Source organism: Leuciscus leuciscus, assembly GCF_965113295.1.
Source record: "Leuciscus leuciscus genome assembly, chromosome: 2".
NCBI lineage: Eukaryota > Metazoa > Chordata > Actinopteri > Cypriniformes > Leuciscidae > Leuciscus > Leuciscus leuciscus.
Window position 1 is genome coordinate 57,212,702 of NC_138726.1, and position 23,109 is coordinate 57,235,810.

Genomic DNA, 23,109 nt, shown 5'->3' on the forward strand with positions numbered 1-23,109 from the left:
ATAACTGGAGAGCTCCACACCGAGGCAGCCATCCGCGGCGCCATCTTGGATATTAGACTTTATATAATAAATAAAGACTTTATTCAACTATTAATTTTCTTCCGTATGGGCCTCTGTTACATATTCATGTATTTGTGATTCGTTTGTTCTATGTTATGATCTGTCTGGGGGCGAGTATGTTGTGTCTTTGTTTTATTAGGGACTGATGATCAATAAAATGCAGCTCATAACTGTGTTCGGTGACGTGCACTCCATTAAATCTGCATATAGCGCTGGGATTTGAAGATCGGATTTATATCTGTTTTGCAAAAACACATTTATGTAACCAGGTGTAAAAGGAATCGTTTTGATAAATCAGATAGCTATCTGATCTGTGACGATGGTCCTGTCTCGACTTTTTGACTCGTTTAGAATCGCCCTTTGACCGCTTCAGAGTGGCTGACTACGGGCATGCCCGAACATGTCCTTAAAACAACCCTTAACGTTCGTTTTCAAAACTGTGCAACTCACCGAGTGGTTAGTGGTGTTCGTTGATGATTAAAAGCAAGTAGCGTAGCGAAATACAGTTTCTGTCGTGTTTTATTTGCCATTTTGTAAAATCCCATTGATTTCTGTTGGAGGACTCGTTGCTCGTTGATATTACTGCGCTACCGGGAACGGAAAAGATGCTTCAGAGTGACTCAAATATCGAGCGGAAGTTTATACGCAGTTGTGAGTTATCTGAAAAAATAGTTCCACTATAGCAAATAACACGGATTGAAATCATACATTGTGCCGATATATTTGTTTTTAATCATTAACGAACACCACTAAACACTCGGTGAGTTGCACAGTTTTGAAAACGAACGTTAAGGGTTGTTTTAAGGACATGTTCGTGCATGTCCATAGCCAGCCACTCTGAAGCCGTCAAAGGCGATTCTAAACAAGTCAAAAAGTCGAGACAGGACCCATCGTCAACATTTCTGTGTCCACCGCTCTAGTTCATCCAAAACAAACCAGAAAAGAGACTCAAAGTGCTAAATACAGGAATTATCCTTTAAGGGGTTGGAACAACATGAGGGTGTATAATTACTGACAGAATATACATTTTTGGGTGAACTAACCCTCAAAGGTTTTCTATCAACGTTATGAGGACGTTAATCAATCACAAATAACGTCATAAAGACGTTCCAAGAACGTTGTTCTAAGAACGTTTTTTTCTCAACGTTACAAGAACGTTAATAACGTTGTATGAACGTTCGGAAAACATTATTTTAATAACGTTTGGTGCTAACATTTACACAACTTTTAAAGAACGTTAGTGAAAGTTCTGGGAACGTTCCCTGTTAGCTGGGGTGTAGAGACTATATGACAGGTCTCGTGCAGATTGCTGCCTCAGCAAATCGCGCTATACTGCCGTTCTCGACAATGTACGTTACCTTGGTAAAAGTAGGGATTTAGCACTTATAGCATGAAGAACAAATATAGACACAGGCTGTGCATGGAGATCGATATAATTCAAACTCTCTTCGATACAAAGACATACCCAGTGTGAGTTCCTGTTATCACATTATATGAAGATCCACACGATTGCAAATGTGACATTGATTTTATACAAAAGTTCAACAAATGAAATATTAATATTTTTTTACAACAAAATAATATCTCCAACGAAAGCCACAGCAGAACTGCAGCACACAGCAATGTTTTGAATGCTTTGAACGAATCATTAGAGTCAATGATTCAATGATTAATTCATAAATGCAGCCACTTGCTTCGTTACTAAATGAATGAATGTCTCACCACCTACTGGCAGTTTTAATTTAATATTTAAAAGCATCACTTCATTTTTACCATCATTGCATGTTTCTCTATTGAACTTTATATTTATTTAAAGGATTATTTATTTTATAAAGGTATTTGTTAAGGTAAAAATACACTGGAAAAATCGATTTAAGGGGGCAAATATTGTCTCTTACTGAAAAAGGTGTGACTGAAGAGTGTGGGTACGCAGAAGGATGTTAAAGCCTCATGGGGTACAACTCTAAACAGTTTGAGAACCACTGGGACTGGATTAAGGAATAGAACAAAATAAACATAAACATCAAAGCAAAATACACACACCAAGGGCAGAAAGTAGGCCTAATATTCAGAAGTCACTTACAAAGTTAGGTTAAAGATACAAACAAAGAGGGATTCAAACAAATAGCATATCAATAACCATGTAGAATTAAAGCTGCAAGCAAAATTTATCGGGGTTCAAGCATTTAAGGCCTTTAAGCACATAAGCATCAAAAGACATTAAGTTTCATTAGCAAGCATGTAAACACTTAGAAAACTAAGGAAACCGAAAGTAATTTATAAAATATCATATAAGAGATTGTCAAGAATCATTTTGTTCAGACGTAAATAATGTATGTTGGATTGATGTTTATAAGGAAGTTCATCCTGATAATGCATTGCCAGCATTTGAAAGATTATTTTACCCTTAGGTGGACAAACATGCACATATGAAAAAATATTAGGGTTAGGGTGAAGAATGTTAGGGTACCATGGATTGTTAATAAGTTGAAAAACACTATGTTTGAGAGAGATTTGGCAAAGGGTACAGCAAACAGAACTGGGAACAAGGAGGATTGGGACGTCTATTGCAAATTAAGAAATCAAGTAACTAAAATTACACAGCAAAATCCCCAGTGTTAAATTAACACTCCTCAGTGTACATATGTGTCCACACTACAGGGTGTTAAAATTAACACTGAAGCAGTGTTGAAGTTAATGAGATAATTAAGTGATTAATTAAGTGATGATTGGCCATTAGTGGTGACACCTGATGTTAATAAGCAGAATCATTGACGGAAAGAGAAAAAACAATAACAGAAAAAAAGAGAAACACAAGAACTACAACTGACTTTGAGTCATTACACATTGTTGCACTTCAGTTTGACTTTATTTCTGTCATACATCTACAAAAGTTCTTGAGATTCAACAGAAGTTTAGACGGTAATGTTTTATGAAATTTTTCGTATCAAGTCACCATTATGGTGATCAGTGTTTGCTTTAGTTGGGCTCTTGACCCTTTTCATTTTTACTGTCAGTTTTTCTCTGACTGTTCCAACATTGTGTTTATAAAGCACATTTGTTACTGCAAGTGAAAACATGACCTGCTCACAATATGTTTTGATGATTATTATCAGCAAGTAGTGACTTGATTCCCTGATGTCATTCAAAGTCTAAATCTTTGACTATAGAGATCGCTAAGACATGTGACCAAAGGGGCGGCAACCGCTTCAGAACGCAAAGAATTATGGGTATGTTTGGCCAGGCTGGCATAGCCATATGTCTATGGGCATAGCAGGCTAGTGTTCTGCCATGAAAATAATGAAAAATTAGCATGAAAAACAGAATATAATCCTACAAAATGCAGCGGGCTAAAGAAAACATTGTCAGAGCATACCGCCTAAAACTAAATCCTAATGCAAAAACGAGATATGACGAGAAAATAAAGGGAATCAAAGGACTGGATCCTTACGAGCAGAGCGAGCGCGATCGCGATCGAACAGTGGCAACATAAAAACATACTTTGTCATTTTGTTCAATTGTGCAAAGTGTTTACTTATATTTGTGTACACTCGCAATAAAACACAACATTGTGCTTTTGTGAAACTGTAATCTGTAAACTCTTGTCAAACTGTAAGGGTGACCAGATGAGATTGGTTGTTGTTGTTGTTGTTGTTTGGGGAGGTTTTGGGGTAGTCCTACTATGATATTAGACTACATAGCCTATAATAAAATTATTTTTCAAACCTGAACCAAACATATTTTTATTCAAAGATCAACAGTCTGTCATTAATCTTTAGTCTGCCACAAAAAACAATAACATTAAAATCATGAACTCAAATTTCATTGTAAAAAAAAAAAAGAAAAGAAAAAAAGACTGTTGTAACAGTGCGTAAATCAGACATTTCAGGCTATATAGCCTTACTCTAATAAGCCTTATGCCAAAATTATTATTATGACGAAATTGTCGGTCATTAAATAAGAAAACTAAATAATTGTGTAGATGATTTGCTTTGTGTAACCCAACATCAGACATTAGGCCGAAGAATTTTTTTGCACACAGTGCCGCGACCAATCAATCACTCCTTTATGAGTGGCTGCCTGCACATTCACTGAACTCGCGGCTGCGGCAACTCTCGCTCGCTTATCAATGCATTTAAATTCGCGCCTACAGTCTCTTTGTAGAACTTCAAAAAAAAAGAAAAAAAGAAAAGATGCTTCAGCCAATGAGCAGCCGACGGGGGCTGCCTGCAGGACGACTCAACCTCCATGGACAGTTTTTAAAGTTTTATCAGACAATAACTAGGCTACTCAAGAATTTGCTTTAGTATAATTTTCGGGACAATTAGGGCCGGATTCGGGTTTCGGGACAACAGCTTCGATTTCGGGACTGTCCCGAATTTTTCTGGACGTCTGGTCACCCTAAAGGCGGCCGCACACCGGACGCGCAGCTCAGCGCCGCGCCGCGCCACGTCTAGGACAACTGTCACCTGAAAATCCGATAACATCAGCAATTTTCTGATTTCTGTAAATAAATATAAAACTAAATGTATATTGCAGCACATGGTTAAGTCCGTATATACATTAACTACGATTTGAGACACATAAATGTAAATTTATTATAAAACTATGTAAATAGCGCTCTGTGGCGCGGCAGGATTTTGAACACGGTCCTGAGCCGCCGCGGACAGACGCCGAAAGGCGCCGCCGGTGTGTGTACTCTCATAGAGAATAGTGTGTTCGAATTTAAAAGACGTGGCGCTGCGTGGCGCGCCGCCGAGCTGCGCGTCCGGTGTGCGACCCCCTTAACTGTCACCTACAACTGTCACCCAACCAAAATCTCTCTCTCTCTCTCTCTCTCTCTCTCTCTCTCTCAAACACACACACACACACTGTTTAAAAGCAAAAAAATATTTATCCAACTTCATTTAAAAACAGTCTGTCAATGCCATCTTTTGGACATTCATCATTGCGTTGGTTTTAATTTCTTGTCCTTAAACAGAGCTCTAATCTTTTTTTTGTTGTTGTTTTTTTGTTACACTTAGATTAAAAAAGAAAATCAAATGTACACTGCGTTCTTCCCTCCATGCAATGAAGTTTGGCGCCTTATGTTTGTGCCGCGGATTCCCAAAATGCTTTGCGTTCACCACTGGGAATACGTCATGATGACGTCATATTAGCAAGCCTTATATGCTTGACGTCTTGTTTTAGTATTGGTGATTGTATTCCTGAGATTCTATAGTTTGAGATCCAACAGCAATATTTATAATTTAGAAAATACTTTGTGCATAGAAGTTAATGTGTTTAAACACACAGACATCAAGAATCAGCATATGAATCTCAACAATGGTGACAATAAACAAACTAGTGACAAACAGATCATCTCTGAACATCACAAAACAAGCTATTAAAGTCATAACAAAACAATAGCAAAATAAAAGCAAACAGAAAAAAAAAAAAAACAATGAAAATTACAGGAAATTCAGCTGCATAATTTATTCATGCTGCAATGCATGATGTGAGCCATTGATGCGTTCTGATTGGTGGCTCCCATCATGCACTGCAACATGAAGCTTTTGTGTGATTGTCACCATTGTTGAGATTCATATGTAGATTATTGATGTCTGTGTGTGATTTTTAAACCTTCAGATCATTAAACATTCCTGGAAGTAGCTACTGTAGTGAAAAATTAATAAAGCATTTGAATTATCAGTTTATAATGCTGGGTGAGATTGGTGAATCAGGTCACTAGTAATTTCATCATCAAAACATAACCAGGGCTGTGTTTCCCAAAAGCATCTTAAGCCTAACTTGATCGCAAACCAACTGCAACAAATGGTCTGTACGATTAAATTAGGCTTACGATGCTTTCGGGAAACACAGCCCAAGTCATAGTTGCTCCTGCCACAACAAATGTGTTTTATAAACACAGAGTTGGAGCAGCCAGAGAAATACTGTTAAAAAGGAAAGGGTCAAGAGCCCAACTAAAGCAAACACTGACCACTTTAATGGTGACTTGAAACGAAAAATTCCACAAAATATTACCGTCTAAACTTCTGTTGAATCTCAAGACCTTTTGTAGATGTATGACAGAAATAAAGCCAAACTAGTTATAATAAGTGCAATAATGTGTAATGACTCGAAGTCCGTTGGTGTTTCTCTTTTTTCTTTTCTTGTTGTTTTTTCGTTCCGTCAATGATTCTGCTTATTAACATCAGGTGTCACCACTAATGGCCAATCATCACTTAATTAATCACTTAATTATCTCATTAACTTCAACACTGCTTCAGTGTTCATTTTAACACCCTGTAGTGTGGACACATATGTACACTGAGGAGTGTTAATTTAACACTGGGGATTTTGCTGTGTAATAGGAAAAAGAAAAGAATGTTTTACAAAATTAAAATAAGTGTATGTAAATATGATTGTAAAAAAAAAAAAGTGGCGTACACTCAATGAAATAATGGATAGGAAATCAAGTGAAATTCCTTTTATTGATACAGGTGTGTCATTTTGAACTATTTTTAAAAAATATGAAATTGGAAATTATTTTAATGATTTTTTCATAAAGTTGATAAATTAAGAGAAATGTTGTTTGGCAGGACCAGTTTGCCACATCTTTAATATCAGTATTGAAAAAGGGATTTTTCCTTTAGCTTGGAAAGATGCAAAGGTTATTCGTCTACAGAAAAATGCAGCACTGGGTTTTAATAGTCATAATAGTCGACCAAAGTTTGCTACCAGATCTTAGCAAAGTATTGAAAATTATAGTTTGTGAGCAAGGAGAATAATTTGCTCTCTAATTTTCAGCATTGATATTGAGAGAGCATAGATTGATGACAATAACTGCTAGTATTGTTAGATTTTAGCTCAGCTTTTGATGTACTGGATTATAAATTATTGCTGGATAAACTGAAATGTTACAGATTACAGACTTATACTCTACATTGGTTTAAAAGTTAACTGTCTAAGGGGACAATGTGTATTTATAATGGAAGTTATTCAGATGTGAAAGAGTTGCAATGTGGTGTGATTCAAGGAAGTTGTTTAAGACCAATGACCTTCCTCTTGTTTTAAAGTGTGTGGACAGTCATGTATGCAGATGATAAAACATATTTACCTGCAACATCAATTAAGCAGTTGTCTACTGCTCTGGATGAGGACATTTTACCTCATCGTAAGATAACTTTACCACAACACTGTGTAGTAGGGCTGCACAATACAGTATATAGAAATTATTGAAATATCGCAAATGTATATATCGCAATATGCATATCACAACGGCTTGCAATAACAGGGGTCATGAACAAAAGACAAAGAGAAAATCACTCACGGCTCTTGGCTGAATAACTTTTGTAGCTTTAATAAGAATCAATATATATTTAAGTCATAGAGTGAAAACTAAGCCATGTTTTATTTTACATTTGATTATTCAGTTTCTGTTGTTAAATAAACCTAATGTAGGCCTAAACCCTGAACCCTGTGGTTTACACTAATGTAAAAATAACACTTCTTATGCTTCAGTAAAACACTGCTGTTCACTTTCAGAAGTTGGAGGGATGTTTTCTTGTCACAAAAAGAATGTGAAACACGTATGTAGGTTATATAATAGATATTTTAAGTTTATTTTACACACTTTAAACATTATCGTATCGCATATCGCATTATTCAATGAGTTATCGCATTTTTCTTCAATATCGCGCAGCCCTACTGTGTAACATGTAGCGCACAACGTGACTTGACGCGCTACACCCAGTTATAATATTCGGTAGGGCCTAATTGACCCTTCGCGACGCCACACCCGAAAACCGCCATAGGCCAATCGTGGCTTAGCAACCGTAACTAAGCGCAGGAGGTCTGTCAAGCTTCCGAGCGAGGGAAACATGCCGAAGCGTTGTGTGTAGGGATTGTGCAAATCTGATACACGGTATCCTAAAAGTTTGCACGTCATCCATGCTCCCGTCGGACGCTGCAAGGGCCCTCCCGGTCGAACGGCTAAACTCGTTCCCAAATCACGCTCGTATTAATCTTGCGTCGTACTCGAGCTGACAGTTCAACTGCTGGCGGGCTTACCCGTCCGATGCCGCGAGCATCCAAGCTCCCGTCGGATGCTGTGAGAGCCCTCCCGGTCAAATGGTCAAACCCGTTTTTTGCAAATACGTTCTCGTGCCCTTCACTTTTTTGGGGGGTTCATTTCACTTCATTTTATGATCGCTGTCCTGCGCTTACCTGGCTTTTTTGGGGGAGTACTCTGGGTTCGGGCCAAATTCCGAGCTCGGAGCCCTCCCCCGGACAGCATGCCAAATATGCTTAAAATACTACATCCGATTTCATGTACGTGTGAACTCGTGAAATTAAGTTTTATGTAACAAAGTTCGGGAGGAGCACGTTCAGGTAATCAACCAATCAGCACAAGCGGAAGCCGGTATAAATAAATCCTTTCCTCACCTCTGTCTCATGTCAAGTTTCACAGCATCCCTCCACCACCCCATCACCTCACTCTCGGCTGGTTTCTATCCCAGTAAAAAGGGGGAGTACTCTGGGTTCGGGCCAAATTTCGAGCTCGGAGCCCTCCCCCGGACAGCATGCCAATTACACTTAAAATACTACATCCGATTTCATGTACGTGTGAACTCGTGAAATACTGTAAATATCACTTAAGCACAGAAGCTGTAGGGGTTGGGTGCCATTTTCTTTGTTGTGAACATTCATTTTCTCTTATTTTTTATGTTTGTTTTTTTTGGTTAGTAAGGGAGTCAGTTCAGTACCTGTGTTTAGTTTAGACTTTTTTCTTTGATAGGGTAATACGTTTTCTTTGGTGAAAAGGGTAGATTCAGTTTTTGTTTGTTATTTTGGCCTTGACCCAACCCTGAAGTCAATATGCTTCCTGTTTGATGTCATGTGCTGACAGTGACCATTTTAACAACTTTTTAATAAATAAAATTAGCAGTCAGGTGTAAAGACTTTATTTATGTTATACTCCTGGACCCTAGACCTGGGACGTAACAATGTATTTATACCCATCTCTGCAAATGAATAAGACTGAATTAAATTTAATGAAATATGACTAGAACAATAACTCTCACTGTTTCTCCTGTTTTACGTCAGAAATGTAAATATTGTCCATCCTGAACGTCTAAACGGGGACATAAACAAATGAGTGATGAGGATGTTTACATGCAAATGTGTTCATGTGTTATAGACACACACAAAAACAGTAAACAGCAGGAGTATGAAACAACAAAATAAGAATTTTCACAAAAGTAATGTTTTAATTTTATTTTCTATAATATTCAAACAAAGTTTCATTGTCATATGTAAATGAGATTGTAACTCTTCAGGGCTTTTGAGTTGACATATTTGTGAAAGTTTGTTTAAAGATGTTAAGGCATCAGATATTTATCAGAAAAAGAAAAGAAAAAAACTTTTATTTTCATATGTTCATGCTGTCTTGCAGCTTATGTGATCTTCCAAAGAAATGCATTAATATGACTTCATGTCTACAAGCTTCCAGAGTTAAATATCAGTTATGGGTTTAATTAATGTATAGTATTTATTTAGATGATATGATGTTATATGTTCAATATAAGTAGATAACGTCTCAGTTACTTACATAGCCTACTTACTAATTACTTACATAATTCAAAAGCGCAGTGCCACTGCACAGCCAGAACAGAGCGGTGATCTGAGCGCGCTCATCGGCTGCTCAGGGGGAACTGCACGAACCCATGGTGAAACAGCGTGTCTGAGCGAGCCAATCTCGGCTGGGCGTCTGCCTATAAAAGCAGCTCATTTTGCCATAGGAATCAAGTTTAATTTGAAAGAAGCAATGAACACCAGACATGAAGCGATATAGCACAGCCGTCCACGCAATACTCATTGCCGTTATCTCAGGGAACCAAGGTTACGTAAGTAACCGAGACGTTCCCTTTCGAAATGTTTACTCGTATTGCGTCGCTTGACACTATGGGGAACCAATCCAATCACGCCGTGCTTATGAGCAGAACGACATGTTCTGTGGCCCTAGCCTGGAACGCTTCATTGAGGGTCCCTATGCGTAGGGCGAAGAGTAAGATATGCCTACAATGAAGGGCTCAGACTGAGATCGGAGCCTCTGGAAGGGTAATAGCGGGTTGAGCTTGCCTCGAGGTCAACTCCAGCTAGACAGAGAGGATTTGTGCCTGCAGCGCAGGGACCTCCAAATTGTAAAATCTGTCGAAGGTGGACGGCAAGGACCAGCCGGCCGCCGCACAGATGTCACCAATAGACACGCCTCTGGTAGAGTGAGCTCTGACTCCGAGGGAGCATTGAAGGCCCACCGAAGTGTAAGCCAACGCGATAGCATCCACTACCCAATAACGGACAGCGTAATCACTTGTGCTCTGAATGGAGTAGAGAGCACTTTGGGAACGTAGCCATGCCTCGGCTTGAGGACAACCTTGGAGTCGTTAGGCCCAAACTCGACGCAGGAAGCGCTGACAGAGAGAGCTTGCTGGTCTCCCACTCGCGTGACCGATGCTAATGCTAGCAGTGATGCGGGCGGGTATAGATATATACAATAGATGTCGCCTTGGCTACGGTTTCGCAGTAGCCAAGGCGACATCTAGTGTATATGTCTATACCCGCCCGCGCTCTCAGATCACTTGGACGTGGCTGAGTTCAAGAGGTAAAAACGATACAAAAACTGTTCGTTTTCTCACACAAACCGCTCGTTTCGTGTCTTAGGCCATCAATGTGTACTTACGATGGGGAATTGTTTAATTTGGACGACGGGGAATTGTTTTAATTTGGACTCTGTGCATGCTGTTTGAGACAAGTGACCATCGACCTGCATTACATGACTGACAGACAAGAACGGTTTGACCTAAAAATTTCAAAATTGAAACTACTGCGGGAAAAAAGACACCTACATCTTGGATGCCCTTGAGGTAAGCTAAAACATACCAAAATTTAATTTCAAAGTGAACTATCCCTTTAAGTGAAAGTAAGCTCATTAGTTTGGCGCGGAGGACATGAACCACGTTGCTCTTCACCAACGTATCGACTATGTTCGCGAATCGGGGAGGTCTGCGAGCGAACTGGAGCGAGTAACCTCGAGTCACCGTGCTCAGAACCCAGATCGCCGCTCTGTTATGGCTGTGCCACTGCGCTTTTGAATTAAAGGTTCAGAGAAAATGAGTTTTCCCCATAGTGTCTAGCAACGCAATACGAGTAAATGTTACGAAAGGGAACCAACTTTTATCCAATAACTTATAGAGAGATGTTCATTCACACCATAAATTATCAATCAAAGTCAGAGGACTTTAAACATGTTTTAGAAAATTTGTTTTTTAACCCTGCTTTTTATTTCTATTCCTCCTAAGATTTTGACTCATCCACTCGACTACTTGAATGACGGCCACCAGATTGAATGAAGTTCTTTTTTTAGATGGCATATATAAAAAAAGACCAAGTTTTAAATCACTCAAAAATTATTTGATTGCATCTCTTTAAAGGTCAGTGGAGTTTATCCTTCTTTTCCACGTCAGAGATGTAAATATCATCCATCCTGAATGTCTAAATGTGGTCTGTACATAAGCAAATGAGTGATGAGGATGTGTTTACATGCAGATGTGTTCATGTTTTATAAATAAATAAACAGACAGTAAACAGCAGGAGTATGAAACAAACAAAAAAATTCACAAAGAGATGAATTCTCAAAATGCATAACAATGTTTTATTGTCTGCATTCCAGCCAATCACAATCAAGTACTTAGACGGAGGAAATAAAGACGTTTATTCTGAAACAGCAGCAGCAGAAGATTATGATATTATTTCAGTGAGATAATGAGAGTCCAACAACCTTTACTAACATTAGAAATGGACTTCAGGGGAATGAAAGTATGATATCAGCACTTTAATGTCTTTATCTCGTCTCTGTTGTGAATGTCTGTCGTGATCTCCTCCTCAACACCAGTGGTGGTGACAAGGAAACATCTTTCCTTTCTCTTCACTTTGTCTTTTTTAATCCCTCAAACCCTCTTCTCAACACAAAGGCTACATCTGAAATCCCATTCATCACTATATAGGTGAAGACAGTATGTGACAGTAGAAGTATGTCTGAATTCACAGCACTCATAAAAGAGTTGTTAAAAAGTACCCGGATGATCTACTTCTTCCTGTGAGATTCTGAAGTGTGTATATGATGGACTCTTTACTATCCCATGAGGCCACAGGAGAGGATTGATGAATGGTAGTGAAGCGACACAACTGACACTGGTAGGTCACATGATAATGACAACATGGCGAATGTAGTACATCTGCATTACATTCATACCACACACACACACACACACACACACACACACACACACACACACACACACACACACACACACACACACACACACACACACACACACACACACACACACACACACACACACTATATAGAACATTATTTTTTACTGGTCATGAAGTAATTTCTTATTCAAAATAAGTACCGACTTTAAGAGACATTGTGATTTCAGACACAGCCAAACTCTCTCAATAGTCAAACTCACTCCTTCATCTCACACACGTTTCTTTCTCTTTGACTGGAGTCTCAAACAGGGTTTTTTAAAGGCTCTCAGTAACCAGTATCACCAGTCTTCACTAATGAACTCAACCCTCATCAATCAGATCATTAGTGGGTTGTTCAGTTCACACACAAACAGATAAAAAGTGACCAAAAACAGAGAAACAAACACGTCAAATTGAACAGGGATGTAAACAGTTATACAGTCCAGCAATAACATTAGAGAAACTGTTTAGTTATTAAAATTAAAATATAAATTATGAATTTTCATATGTATATAATGTTCTGATCAAGGTCCATATAAACATAGACTGATACTGACTGACAGGCGTCAAGATGCAAATAAGGGGAAAGAGTTGGAGAAATACACAAATATAGAGGAAGTAAAGTAGGGGGGTTTAGAGTAATAAACAAATGATGTGATGAGCTGAATGAGGGATGAGAGCAGATATAATAATCACGTAGTTTAAATCTGCAGACAGAAACATCAGACTCAGGACAGAAACACACGACCTCTAAAGTAAGAACATGTTCATTCTTCAAACACAATTACACTTTCTGATGTTAATATTGTCTCAATGATTATGAATCGAGTTATTCTGATATGATTGTTTTAATATAAGATGAATATGATTTTTTTAGTTTTTCAATGTGTTTCTTCCTCAGAAATGGACCAAACTCTATATTTGATTCTTCTTCTCATTGGTGAGTGTGTTTGTTGTTTTATTTATGGTTTATAGTTTCATCAGGTTTGACCCTGTTATGAAAAGCATTAAATCAAACGCTCTCTTTCACAGCTCTCTGCTCCGTATCTGAATGTGTTCAGCGTCAGTATCACTTTATAAACGAGAACAAGAACTGGACTGAAGCTCAGAGATTCTGCAGAGAGAATTACACAGATCTGGCCACCGTTGACAACATGAACGACATGAACGAGCTGAAGAAGAGTGTGAAGACTGTTCAGGATATCCGGATTGGGCTGAAGAGGACGAGTGCTGATAAATGGCAGTGGTCTTCAGGTGAACCTGCGCTCTATCTGAACTGGGGATCTGGACAACCTGATGGCAGAGATGAGTGTGCTATGATGAGAAATGGAGAATGGAATGATTCTTCATGTAGTGACAGCCTGACTTTCATCTGCAGTTCATCTAACAGTAAGTGCAGCTCCATACAATCACAATAAACATTAATATAAACATTCTTAGAAAAAAGTGGCATATACTTTACTAAATTTCTTCTACTTTTTAATGTGGTCATAAATATAGCGGAGACAACTTGAAGTAAATTTCTAGCGAAAAACCGATATTGGACTGGAAAAAAGATTTTAATTAATGCATGTAGATCTTTTGTTGTTGATAACTTTCAGAATCTGCCATTAGAGAGCATAGAGAATAATTTTTAATGAATTAAATTTAATTATTTAATTTTAGTTTTTTTTTTTTTGTTGCAAAATTTATACTGTAAATTATATATCAAACCATTGTTTTGGCCAGCATAAATTGTAATGAATATATCAGAGAATCATGTAAGGAAACATAATGGAGAAATAAAGAGTTTGAAAATCATCACAATATTCAGAAATGTTACTTAATGTTTTATCAGCAAAAATGCAATATACTGTGAATATTTAATATATCATCAGCTGTAGAAACACTCTTTGAATGTCACCAGCCCGTTCTCATCCCAAGTCGTCATATACTGACGCTTTCAAACATTCTTCAATATCCGACGCACAAAGCACCCTTTAGCGTCCATATGAGACGCATAACCCTACCACAGACCCAAACCTACCCATAACCGAAGCGTCTCATATGGACGCTAAAGGGTGCTTTGTGCGTCGGATATTGAAGAATGTTTGAAAGTGACGATTTGGTATGGAGGACCAAACCTGCAGAAAAAAAAAATTAATAGATAAATAAATAAACAGATAAATAGATAAATAAATGTGATAAATAGATAAATAAATGTGATAATAGGAAAATAAAGAAATAAATAAACGACTTGATAAAATAAATATGATTCATTTTTAATCAAATTCATTTTTGTATTATTTTTTCCCCTTAATGTATTATTTTCTGCTTTTATAAATTTTTTAAAAATCGTTTTAACTTTCATTTATTCGTTATTTATTTATTTATTTATTTTTATATTTATTCTTACATTTATTGTTTAGATTTATGTATTTATGCATTCATTTATTTATAGATTTATTTATTTATTGATTCATTTATTTTTACATTTCTTTGTCTTGTATGATAATTAGGTGGGTTGGTCTTGCTTACCATTGGTTCATCGTTGATTGAGGCGCTTGCTGGATTACTCTGGCTTTGTAGTGACGTCGGGTGGTGGTGACAGGTGTGTACTATGGCGGACGTTTTACAAATAGCTAGAGCAGTGGTTCTCAAACTTTTTACACCAAGTACCACCTCAGAAAATATTTGGCTCTCCAAGTACCACCATAATGACCAATATTAAAATACAGTAGCGTAGTAGGCCTAACTATTCAGCTACAGTTATGCACAGCTCAAAAAAAACAGGCAGTTTTATTTATAATAATAATATTTATTGTTGTCAGCCACTTTAAACATTGTAACAACACAGTTTTAACATCAACACTGCACTGTGTGCTGCTTACATACAGGTCATTTGAAATATACAGGTAATTGAAAACCAACCATCCACTGGGTGTCTGGGTGTCATAAACCCAGCGTCTGACGTCGACGACGACGGTTCCACACTCGATGACGACGACGATGCTGAGAGGGATCACATAAGTAGTTTCAGCTTCGTGTTATTATTTCTGGAAAAATAGTTGACGCTACAAAATATTTCGGCATAATGCGATTAGGTGAAAATTACTTACAATTCTCCAGCTAATCTGCCACATCCAGTTGCAAACTGGACAACGAATAATTTCTTGGCGCCATTTTTTTTTTTTTTTTTTTTTTTAATCTCCTCTCTATTAGCTAAGCCTGACGATTCTATTCGTGAGCTCTCAACCGCTCTCAACCAATGATGCACTGAAGCTACACAAGGACCGCCTTCCTCATTTCCATGTTACACAAAGAAATGTAAAAATAAATGAATCAATAAATAAATCTAAAAATAAATACATGTGGAAATAAATAAATCTATAAATAAATGAATGCATGAATAAATAAATCTAAACAATAAATGTAAGAATAAATATAAAAATATATCATTAACGAATAAATAAAAGTTAAAACGATTTTTAAAAAATGTAAAAATGTATAAAAGCAGAAAATAATACATTAAGGGGAAAAATAATACAAAAATGAATTTGATTAAAAATTAATCATATTTATTTTATCAAGTCGTTTATTTCTTTCTTTCTTTTCCTATTATCACATTTATTTATCTATTTATTTATTTATCTATTAATTTTACATTTCTGCAGGTTTGGTCCTCCATAATTTGGCGATGAGAATGCGTTGATGTCACGTGTTTCTGATGCTTCGCTGCTCTTATTCACATTAAAAACCATAAACCGTAAATCAGAATAAGAATAATGAACAAACTGATTCATGATGTTTCCATGTGATTTTTCTTAAAGTGAACACAGGACTCGTCTTTGTCAATCAGACGAAGAACTGGAGAGACGCTCAGAGTTACTGCAGACAGAATCACACTGATCTGGTCAGTGTGAGGAACCAGAATGAGAGTCAACAGATTCAGAAGTTCATCAATGATAGTCACATATCTAATGATGTCTGGATCGGTCTGTTCAGAGACTCATGGCAGTGGTCAGATCAGAGTAACTCCTCATTCAGATACTGGGCTTCTGGTGAACCTAATAATGGTGGAGGAAATGAAAACTGTATAGTGCTCAATCCAAATCACCAGAACACTCTGGGTCAATGGTATGACAGTTCTTGCGATGGCCAAATTCCTTTTGTGTGTCATGAAGGTGAGCAGATCCTCACAAACACACACAATCCATCCATCACCTCCAGATATCTTAAAGTTCACGCTACATGTCTGACATGACAGATTCCTCCACAGTGTTTGTTCTGCATGTTGTTTTTGATCAGTCTCTCTCTAGTTTTTGCTTGTGGTTTGTTTTGTGTCCAGATAAACTGATTCTGATCACAGAGAATCTGACGTGGCCTGAAGCTCTGAGACACTGCAGACAGAATTATACGGATCTGGTCTCGGTTCATTCAGTCGAGATGCAGCGTCGTGTGATGAATGTGGTTAAACGTGCGTCTACTGAGGCGGTGTGGTTGGGTTTACGTCACTCCTGCACTGTGGGCCTCTGGTTCTGGGTGAGCGGAGAGACCGTGTGCTATCAGAACTGGGCTCCAGGGAACGGCACAGGAGACGAGGACTGTGAGTCTGGAGTGAGATCTGGAGCAGTTCAGTCTGGAGGAGATCAGCGCTGGATCAGCCGTCCTGAACACCACAAACTCAACTTCATCTGCAGCAGATCTGAGGAGTGAAGGATATGTTTGTGTTCTTTCATAACTGGCTCTTTTTTTTTCTTTTTTTTTTTTACTGGCAAACACTTCTTGTACTGTTTTTATCAGTGCTTATATCAATTTACAATGATAATTTCTGTTACTGAAGATTATCGTATGAGTTTTTTTTATATCAGATTTTAAAATACTTTTGTGCACCATATATACACACACACACACAAAAGACCCCATGAAATCAAAATAATTTTTTTTATATGTGGCTTCATATACATTTTAAATTTATTCACTTTCAGAAACAACTAAATATTCTTGACACAGTCTGTTCAATCCAATGTACTTGCAGTCAACTAGAAAGTAGAAGATACAAAAATAAAAAAATAAAGCTTAAACCACATCAGTTGATTTCATGGGATCTTGGTGTTTTGGTGGTTTGGCAACTTTCTTCTGATCACTCCTGTGTTTTGCACTAGTCATACAATTAAAAATGACTTGTTTAAAAAGGGATTGTGAGCATCGATGTTTGTCACAATGAAATGAAATATAGTTTATTCTTAAAGGAAAAAGTGGAAGTTGAGTATAAAATATCTTGTGAACTGTATTTGATGTTGAAACTAATTCAAAGGAGCACCAGCTCAACTGAACTGACTTAGAAGAAGAATTATTTTACATTTATAAAAACCCAAACACACACACAAAATATTTACTAATAAAAGACATATACAGTACATCTCAACATGAATTTAAGAACGCTCGTGGGTGAAACCGTAAAACTATTTTATCAGATGTGTCTTTCGTTTGGACGGCGACGGCGTTTTTGGGGCTTAAAAACGCAAAAAAGAGAAACCACCCTCCAGAGTGGAAATCTTAAAAATGCTCCACCGTCGCGTTTCCGTCTAAAGGGTAAAAACGCAAAAGTTGAAGCTTGTACGCAGGCGCGCAGACTTGCCGTTGTTGTGTGGCAGTGCTTCACATTGCCACCTAGCCGCCTGGAGTGCATACTACATCGAATTTCACACACTTTTGCGTCATCATATGCACGCAGATTTTTTTTGTTAAAATGTTTTCACTAAAGTATTGATGTGTTCAACAATAACACCAAACACCTTGAAATGGATACATAAACACTAAGTTTGCGGACACGCACAGTCAGCTAGGAAGAAGCCAATTGGTCAAAGCAAGACCAGGAAGAAGATTAATAAAGACATTTCACTGACGTAAGAAACATGCTTTATTGCATGACTGCAAGTGTGCCAACATTTCACACAACATCATTTTACACATGTCGAACTTTAACCCTTAGAAAAACGGCCCAAACATTGGGCAACACTGAACACAGCTGGTTAAATCTTCCCTTCTTGTTACTTCTTTCTGCCACCGCCACCTATCCTCTCTGGTGCATATTTCAAGTATTTGGCCATGTATTCGTCTACTTTTGTTGTAGTTGTATCAAATGAGCTCAAGACAGCATCTGATGAGGGGGGGAAAAACAGATCAGTATTAGCAAACGTTAACCTCTCAAATTAAAATATTTTGCAAATATCAACTTTTGTGGAATTGCCAATGTTTCAAGTATATAAATTAGTATTTATCAATGTGCAAGGTCATTCATAATCATGTGCTTGGGCAAGCAACAAAAGGCAGTTGGTAGTAACCAGTGCTGCCAGTAGAGAAGTTAGTCTAGAGCCCAGAATGGAGTATTATATATAATATTAGAGCATGCTCTGTAGAGTCCTCCAACTAAAATGATTTCTTCATTTCTTATGAATTATTATTCTGCTTACTATATTCAATTATTTAAAACACTGTTACAAAACTACTATGTTAAAGCAAACTCACCACAGATTATCATGTAGAGACGGGTCTTCATAAGGCAACCTTCCCACTTCTTCCTCTGAGGCTCATTATGGGCATCATTTTATTTGTCATAGTTCTGCCATGGTAAAACAGATTTATATTAGAATATTATATTGCAATCAAGTTCATTATGAAAATGTAGCGGAGAGCGAGTAAGTGGGTGTGTGGGGGGAGTGCATGACAGTATATGACAGTGAACATCACTGTAAACTAATGCAAAAAAGGAACATAAAGTTACTTACGCAGTCATTGACTTCTTCACATGGTCTGCAGCATCAACGCCTCCAGATGTTTACTCTGAAAAGAACAAGAAACAAGAAATTAAAAATATAACCAGAAAAAGTGGTCAGTAGAGTCCAGACCTCCACAAAGCAGGCACATGATGGGACGAGGAGTTTGTAGTGATCACCAAAGTGAACAAGCCAATTGTCATAATGAAACTTTGCCAGCACTTTACAAGATTAATTATGTAAAACTTACCAGTTCTGCTCCCTCATTCTTGTCCTCCAAGCGATTCTCTAAAGCTTCAAGCTCTTCTTCAGTGTTTGCTGGCTTCACTTCATAACTTGTTCCAGCAGATGAGGTGGCAACATCAATTGTATCCTTGATTTCGACAAGGAGCTGAAGAACTCTCTTCTGGAATTCTAGCCAAAAAAGGAAGCGATTGATTATTATTTTTATAATGTATTGATATACGCTCTACACCACAAAATCCAAGTTTTTTAATTTGCCCAATAAAAATGCACTGCAAAAACTACATTTTACCAAGAATATTTATGATATTTCTAGTCAAATGTCTATTTTCTGTTCAAAATAAATCTCATACACTTAAAATAAGACACCTAAAAAGTACCTTGTATCTAGACAATGTTCACTTGTTTCATGCACATTTTCACAAAATAAATAGAAAAATCTGCCAGTGGAGCAATTTTTATTTTATTTTTGCTTGTAATCATAATAAATCAAAAAACCTTACATGTGTTACATGTGCTCATGTGAAAAATCAGGTTAGTTTGAAGAATCAGCAAAGTGTCATATTGAACTGCTGAGTTCTGGATTCTCATCTGAGTCACTAAACTCCACCAATGCGCATAATTGTGCATTTTGTCGTCTCGATTTTTTGTGATACATCTGGGAGTGTGAAACATAAAAAGTAAATATTTTTAAACCTAAATTTTATATAAAGAAAATCATTCAATTTGAAAACAAGTCATAAAAACATTCAATCAAATGAGGGCTGTGCTCATCATTTTTTAAATAATATCTTCCACATCAACTTGTATTCAAATTTTACAAAAATGTAAATGATTTTTGTTTTTGTTTTAAGGGTTAAATTACTTTCAGATTCAAATAGATGGTTGGGTTAGGTAACGTTATGGGGACAACTCACCGTTGAAGGAGACTTTCAAGTCGTGTTCTTCCAAATCCCTGGAAAAGAGAAGGAAGAAGATGTGAAATCTCCAACTTATTTGTAAAGTTTGTGGATGGAAAGTATGTCAATGTGCCGCGTTCGACCAACAGAGAAATCCCACTAGCGCACACACACTCCCTAGCACACAACGGCGGTTCGCGGTTAAAATAGTCTGCACACACACACACACGCACACTGGCGCACACTGGCACACACGCGCACGCACACACACGCACACACACGCACACACACACACACACACACACAGAGAGAGAGAACGGCGGTTGGCGGTTGGCGGTTAGCTAGCACACAACGGCGGTTCGCGGTAAAACTAGTCTCTGCTCATACACACAATATTAATTAACACAATACGTATTAATATATGGGCCAGAGTCAGGCACACACAACCTTTATTTAGGAATTTTCTAGTTATAAAATGTGACTTCAAAAACTTTGCTCACCGTTTGAGCTGTTACCCCCAAATTAATTCATTCCGAACTGGTCCAGGTCAGAATCTCCCTGACGATGACGACACAGACTCACTTCGCGCATGCGCAATCGGGTGTTGTCTGGAACCGTCAGAGCCAATAGAATCACAGTTGTGTGATGGACAACCGCCGTCCTCCAATCAATCTCTTGTATTGAACGATATTCCAAAATGATCAATCAGACTGGAGTTGCTCTCAAAGTACGCCGGGAGATGTAGAAAGCGTCTCAATTCTCTATTGGCTGATGTGTATTTATTTAAATTGTATTTTTTATTCCTTATGAAAACGTGAATTGTATCTAAATGATTTTTGTATTACAAGATCAATTTCTTTTTTCGGCAAATTGTAACAAATGTGTTATGCAAAAAAAAAAAAAAAAAAAGAAAAGAAAAAGATGTAAGGTTAGAAAGCGCTTTTATCACGACTCAACAAACATTTAATTCAGAGTTGATCTTTCAAAGTTGTATCATTATTCATGTATCAACACTTTTTCAACAGTTAATTGATCAGCATTGTTTGGATGTTGGAACAACGTTATTTTTCTACTGATATATTTCAACAAAATGTTTAAAAGTCATGGTTGTAAAAATAATGTTGATTTGACGTACAACTCAAATTTTATTTATATTTCTTTGTTGAATCCATAGTGAGTTAACAACACCATTTCAACCATTTGGTGTTCAACGTTGTTTTGACGTTGAATTAATGTTTTTTCATAAACTGACATTATTTCAACCACATTTAAACGTTTAACCCTTGTGTGGTGTTCATATTTTTGTTACTCAGCCAGTGTTCGTGGGTCTGGTGGACCCGCTGCATTTTTGGGTTTTTAATTCAACACAATCAAAAATGTTATGTTAAAATACTCAACAGATGTTTACTTCATCCCAATTACAAGCAATATAAACAGCATATATGGTCAATATTTTCTCTTTACCTTTGTTAGATCACATTTAAGAATTGCAACCTCGTGTGGGAATGGCAGGAGTAGAAGCACAAAACTCACTCTTGCACTCTTTCACACTTACACACAATCTCTCTCACACACACGCACGCACACACACACTCATGCAGACACATACACACACCCACAACACACACACCCACAACACACACACAGACACACACAAAACACACACCCACACACACACACACACACACACACACACACACACACACACACACACACACACACACACACACACACACACACACACACACACACACACACACACACACACACACACACACATACACACACATGCACATACACACACACTCACTTGGATATGTGGTGTATGGTCACTCTCCATAGGCATAATGGTTTTTCTAATGTACAAACTGTATAATATATCCCCTACACTAACCCTACCCCTAAACCTACCAATCACAGAAAACTTTTGGCATTTTTTGAATTTCAAAAAACACCATTTAGTATGTTTTAGTATGAGGACACAGATGTCGTCATAAACCATGTTTACGTTGTAATACCCATGTCATTATACACATTTGTGTCCTCATAAACCATATACAAGAACATACACACACTAACAGCAGGCCCTGACAGGAGGAGGACAGAGTAAAGGTACACAGGACCTACAATTTCCACACTTTTATTAGCCCCGGGTCCAGTGGACCCGGACATCCTGTGTGTAATGTAAATGCGTAGGGGGGGGGGGGGTGTACAGTGTGTTTTCATTAAAAATGTGTTCTGATATATATTCCTCACAGAAAATGAGCCAAGGCCAATGAGTCTCAGTTTGAAAAAATAATTAATTGTATCATTTTTCTTTTGCTAAAAAATGAAAACGGGTCCAACAGACCCGAACACCATACAAGGTCAGTCGAATGCCAGCTGGGTGTATATATATATATTCATTGTTCATTGACAAATATATATGTTATATCAAATATGTTCATATAACAAAATGCTGAATTTTGCCGTTCATTTAATTCTACCTCACCTTAAAATAAGAATTCAACTGAGCATGCATTTCTATCAGGTAAAATAAATTCATGACATCCGATCAAATTGCCTCATCTTTTGTTGTCAAAACTTTCTGTGTTTAAGCAGTGTGTAGGCTATATGACAGGTCTCGTGCAGATTGCTGCCTCAGCAAATCGCGCTATACTGCCGTTCTCGTCAATGTACGTTACCTGTGTAAAAGTATGGATTTAGCACTTACTAGCATGAAGAACAAATATAGACACAGGCTGTGCATGGAGATCGATATAATTCAAACTCTCTTCGATACAAAGACATACCCAGTGTGAGTTCCTGTTATCACATTATATGAAGATCCACACGATTGCAAATGTGAC

The 23,109-nt window shown here is 37.5% G+C and overlaps 1 protein-coding gene across 1 annotated transcript; it reads left to right on the forward strand.

Annotated features, from left to right (window-relative positions):
* The first annotated feature begins 13,261 nt into the window (after window positions 1-13,261).
* On the forward strand, window positions 13,262-17,534 carry LOC309493251 (C-type mannose receptor 2-like). The gene is made up of 4 exons (XM_082162413.1): window positions 13,262-13,300; window positions 13,393-13,749; window positions 16,170-16,523; window positions 16,688-17,534. Exons 1-4 carry the CDS (start codon window positions 13,264-13,266, stop codon window positions 17,053-17,055), a joined length of 1,116 nt encoding a protein of 371 aa, XP_082018539.1. The 5' UTR covers window positions 13,262-13,263; the 3' UTR covers window positions 17,056-17,534.
* Window positions 17,535-23,109: the final 5,575 nt, after the last annotated feature.

Excerpts from the sequence above, each read along its gene's own strand:
- LOC309493251 (XM_082162413.1), top strand. The coding sequence starts at position 13,264 with ATGGACCAAACTCTATATTTGATTCTTCTTCTCATTG. Across the intron at positions 13,750-16,169 it reads CATCTGCAGTTCATCTAACA|TGAACACAGGACTCGTCTTT; the intron begins GTAAGTGCAGCT and ends TTTTTCTTAAAG. Across the intron at positions 16,524-16,687 it reads TCCTTTTGTGTGTCATGAAG|ATAAACTGATTCTGATCACA; the intron begins GTGAGCAGATCC and ends TTTTGTGTCCAG.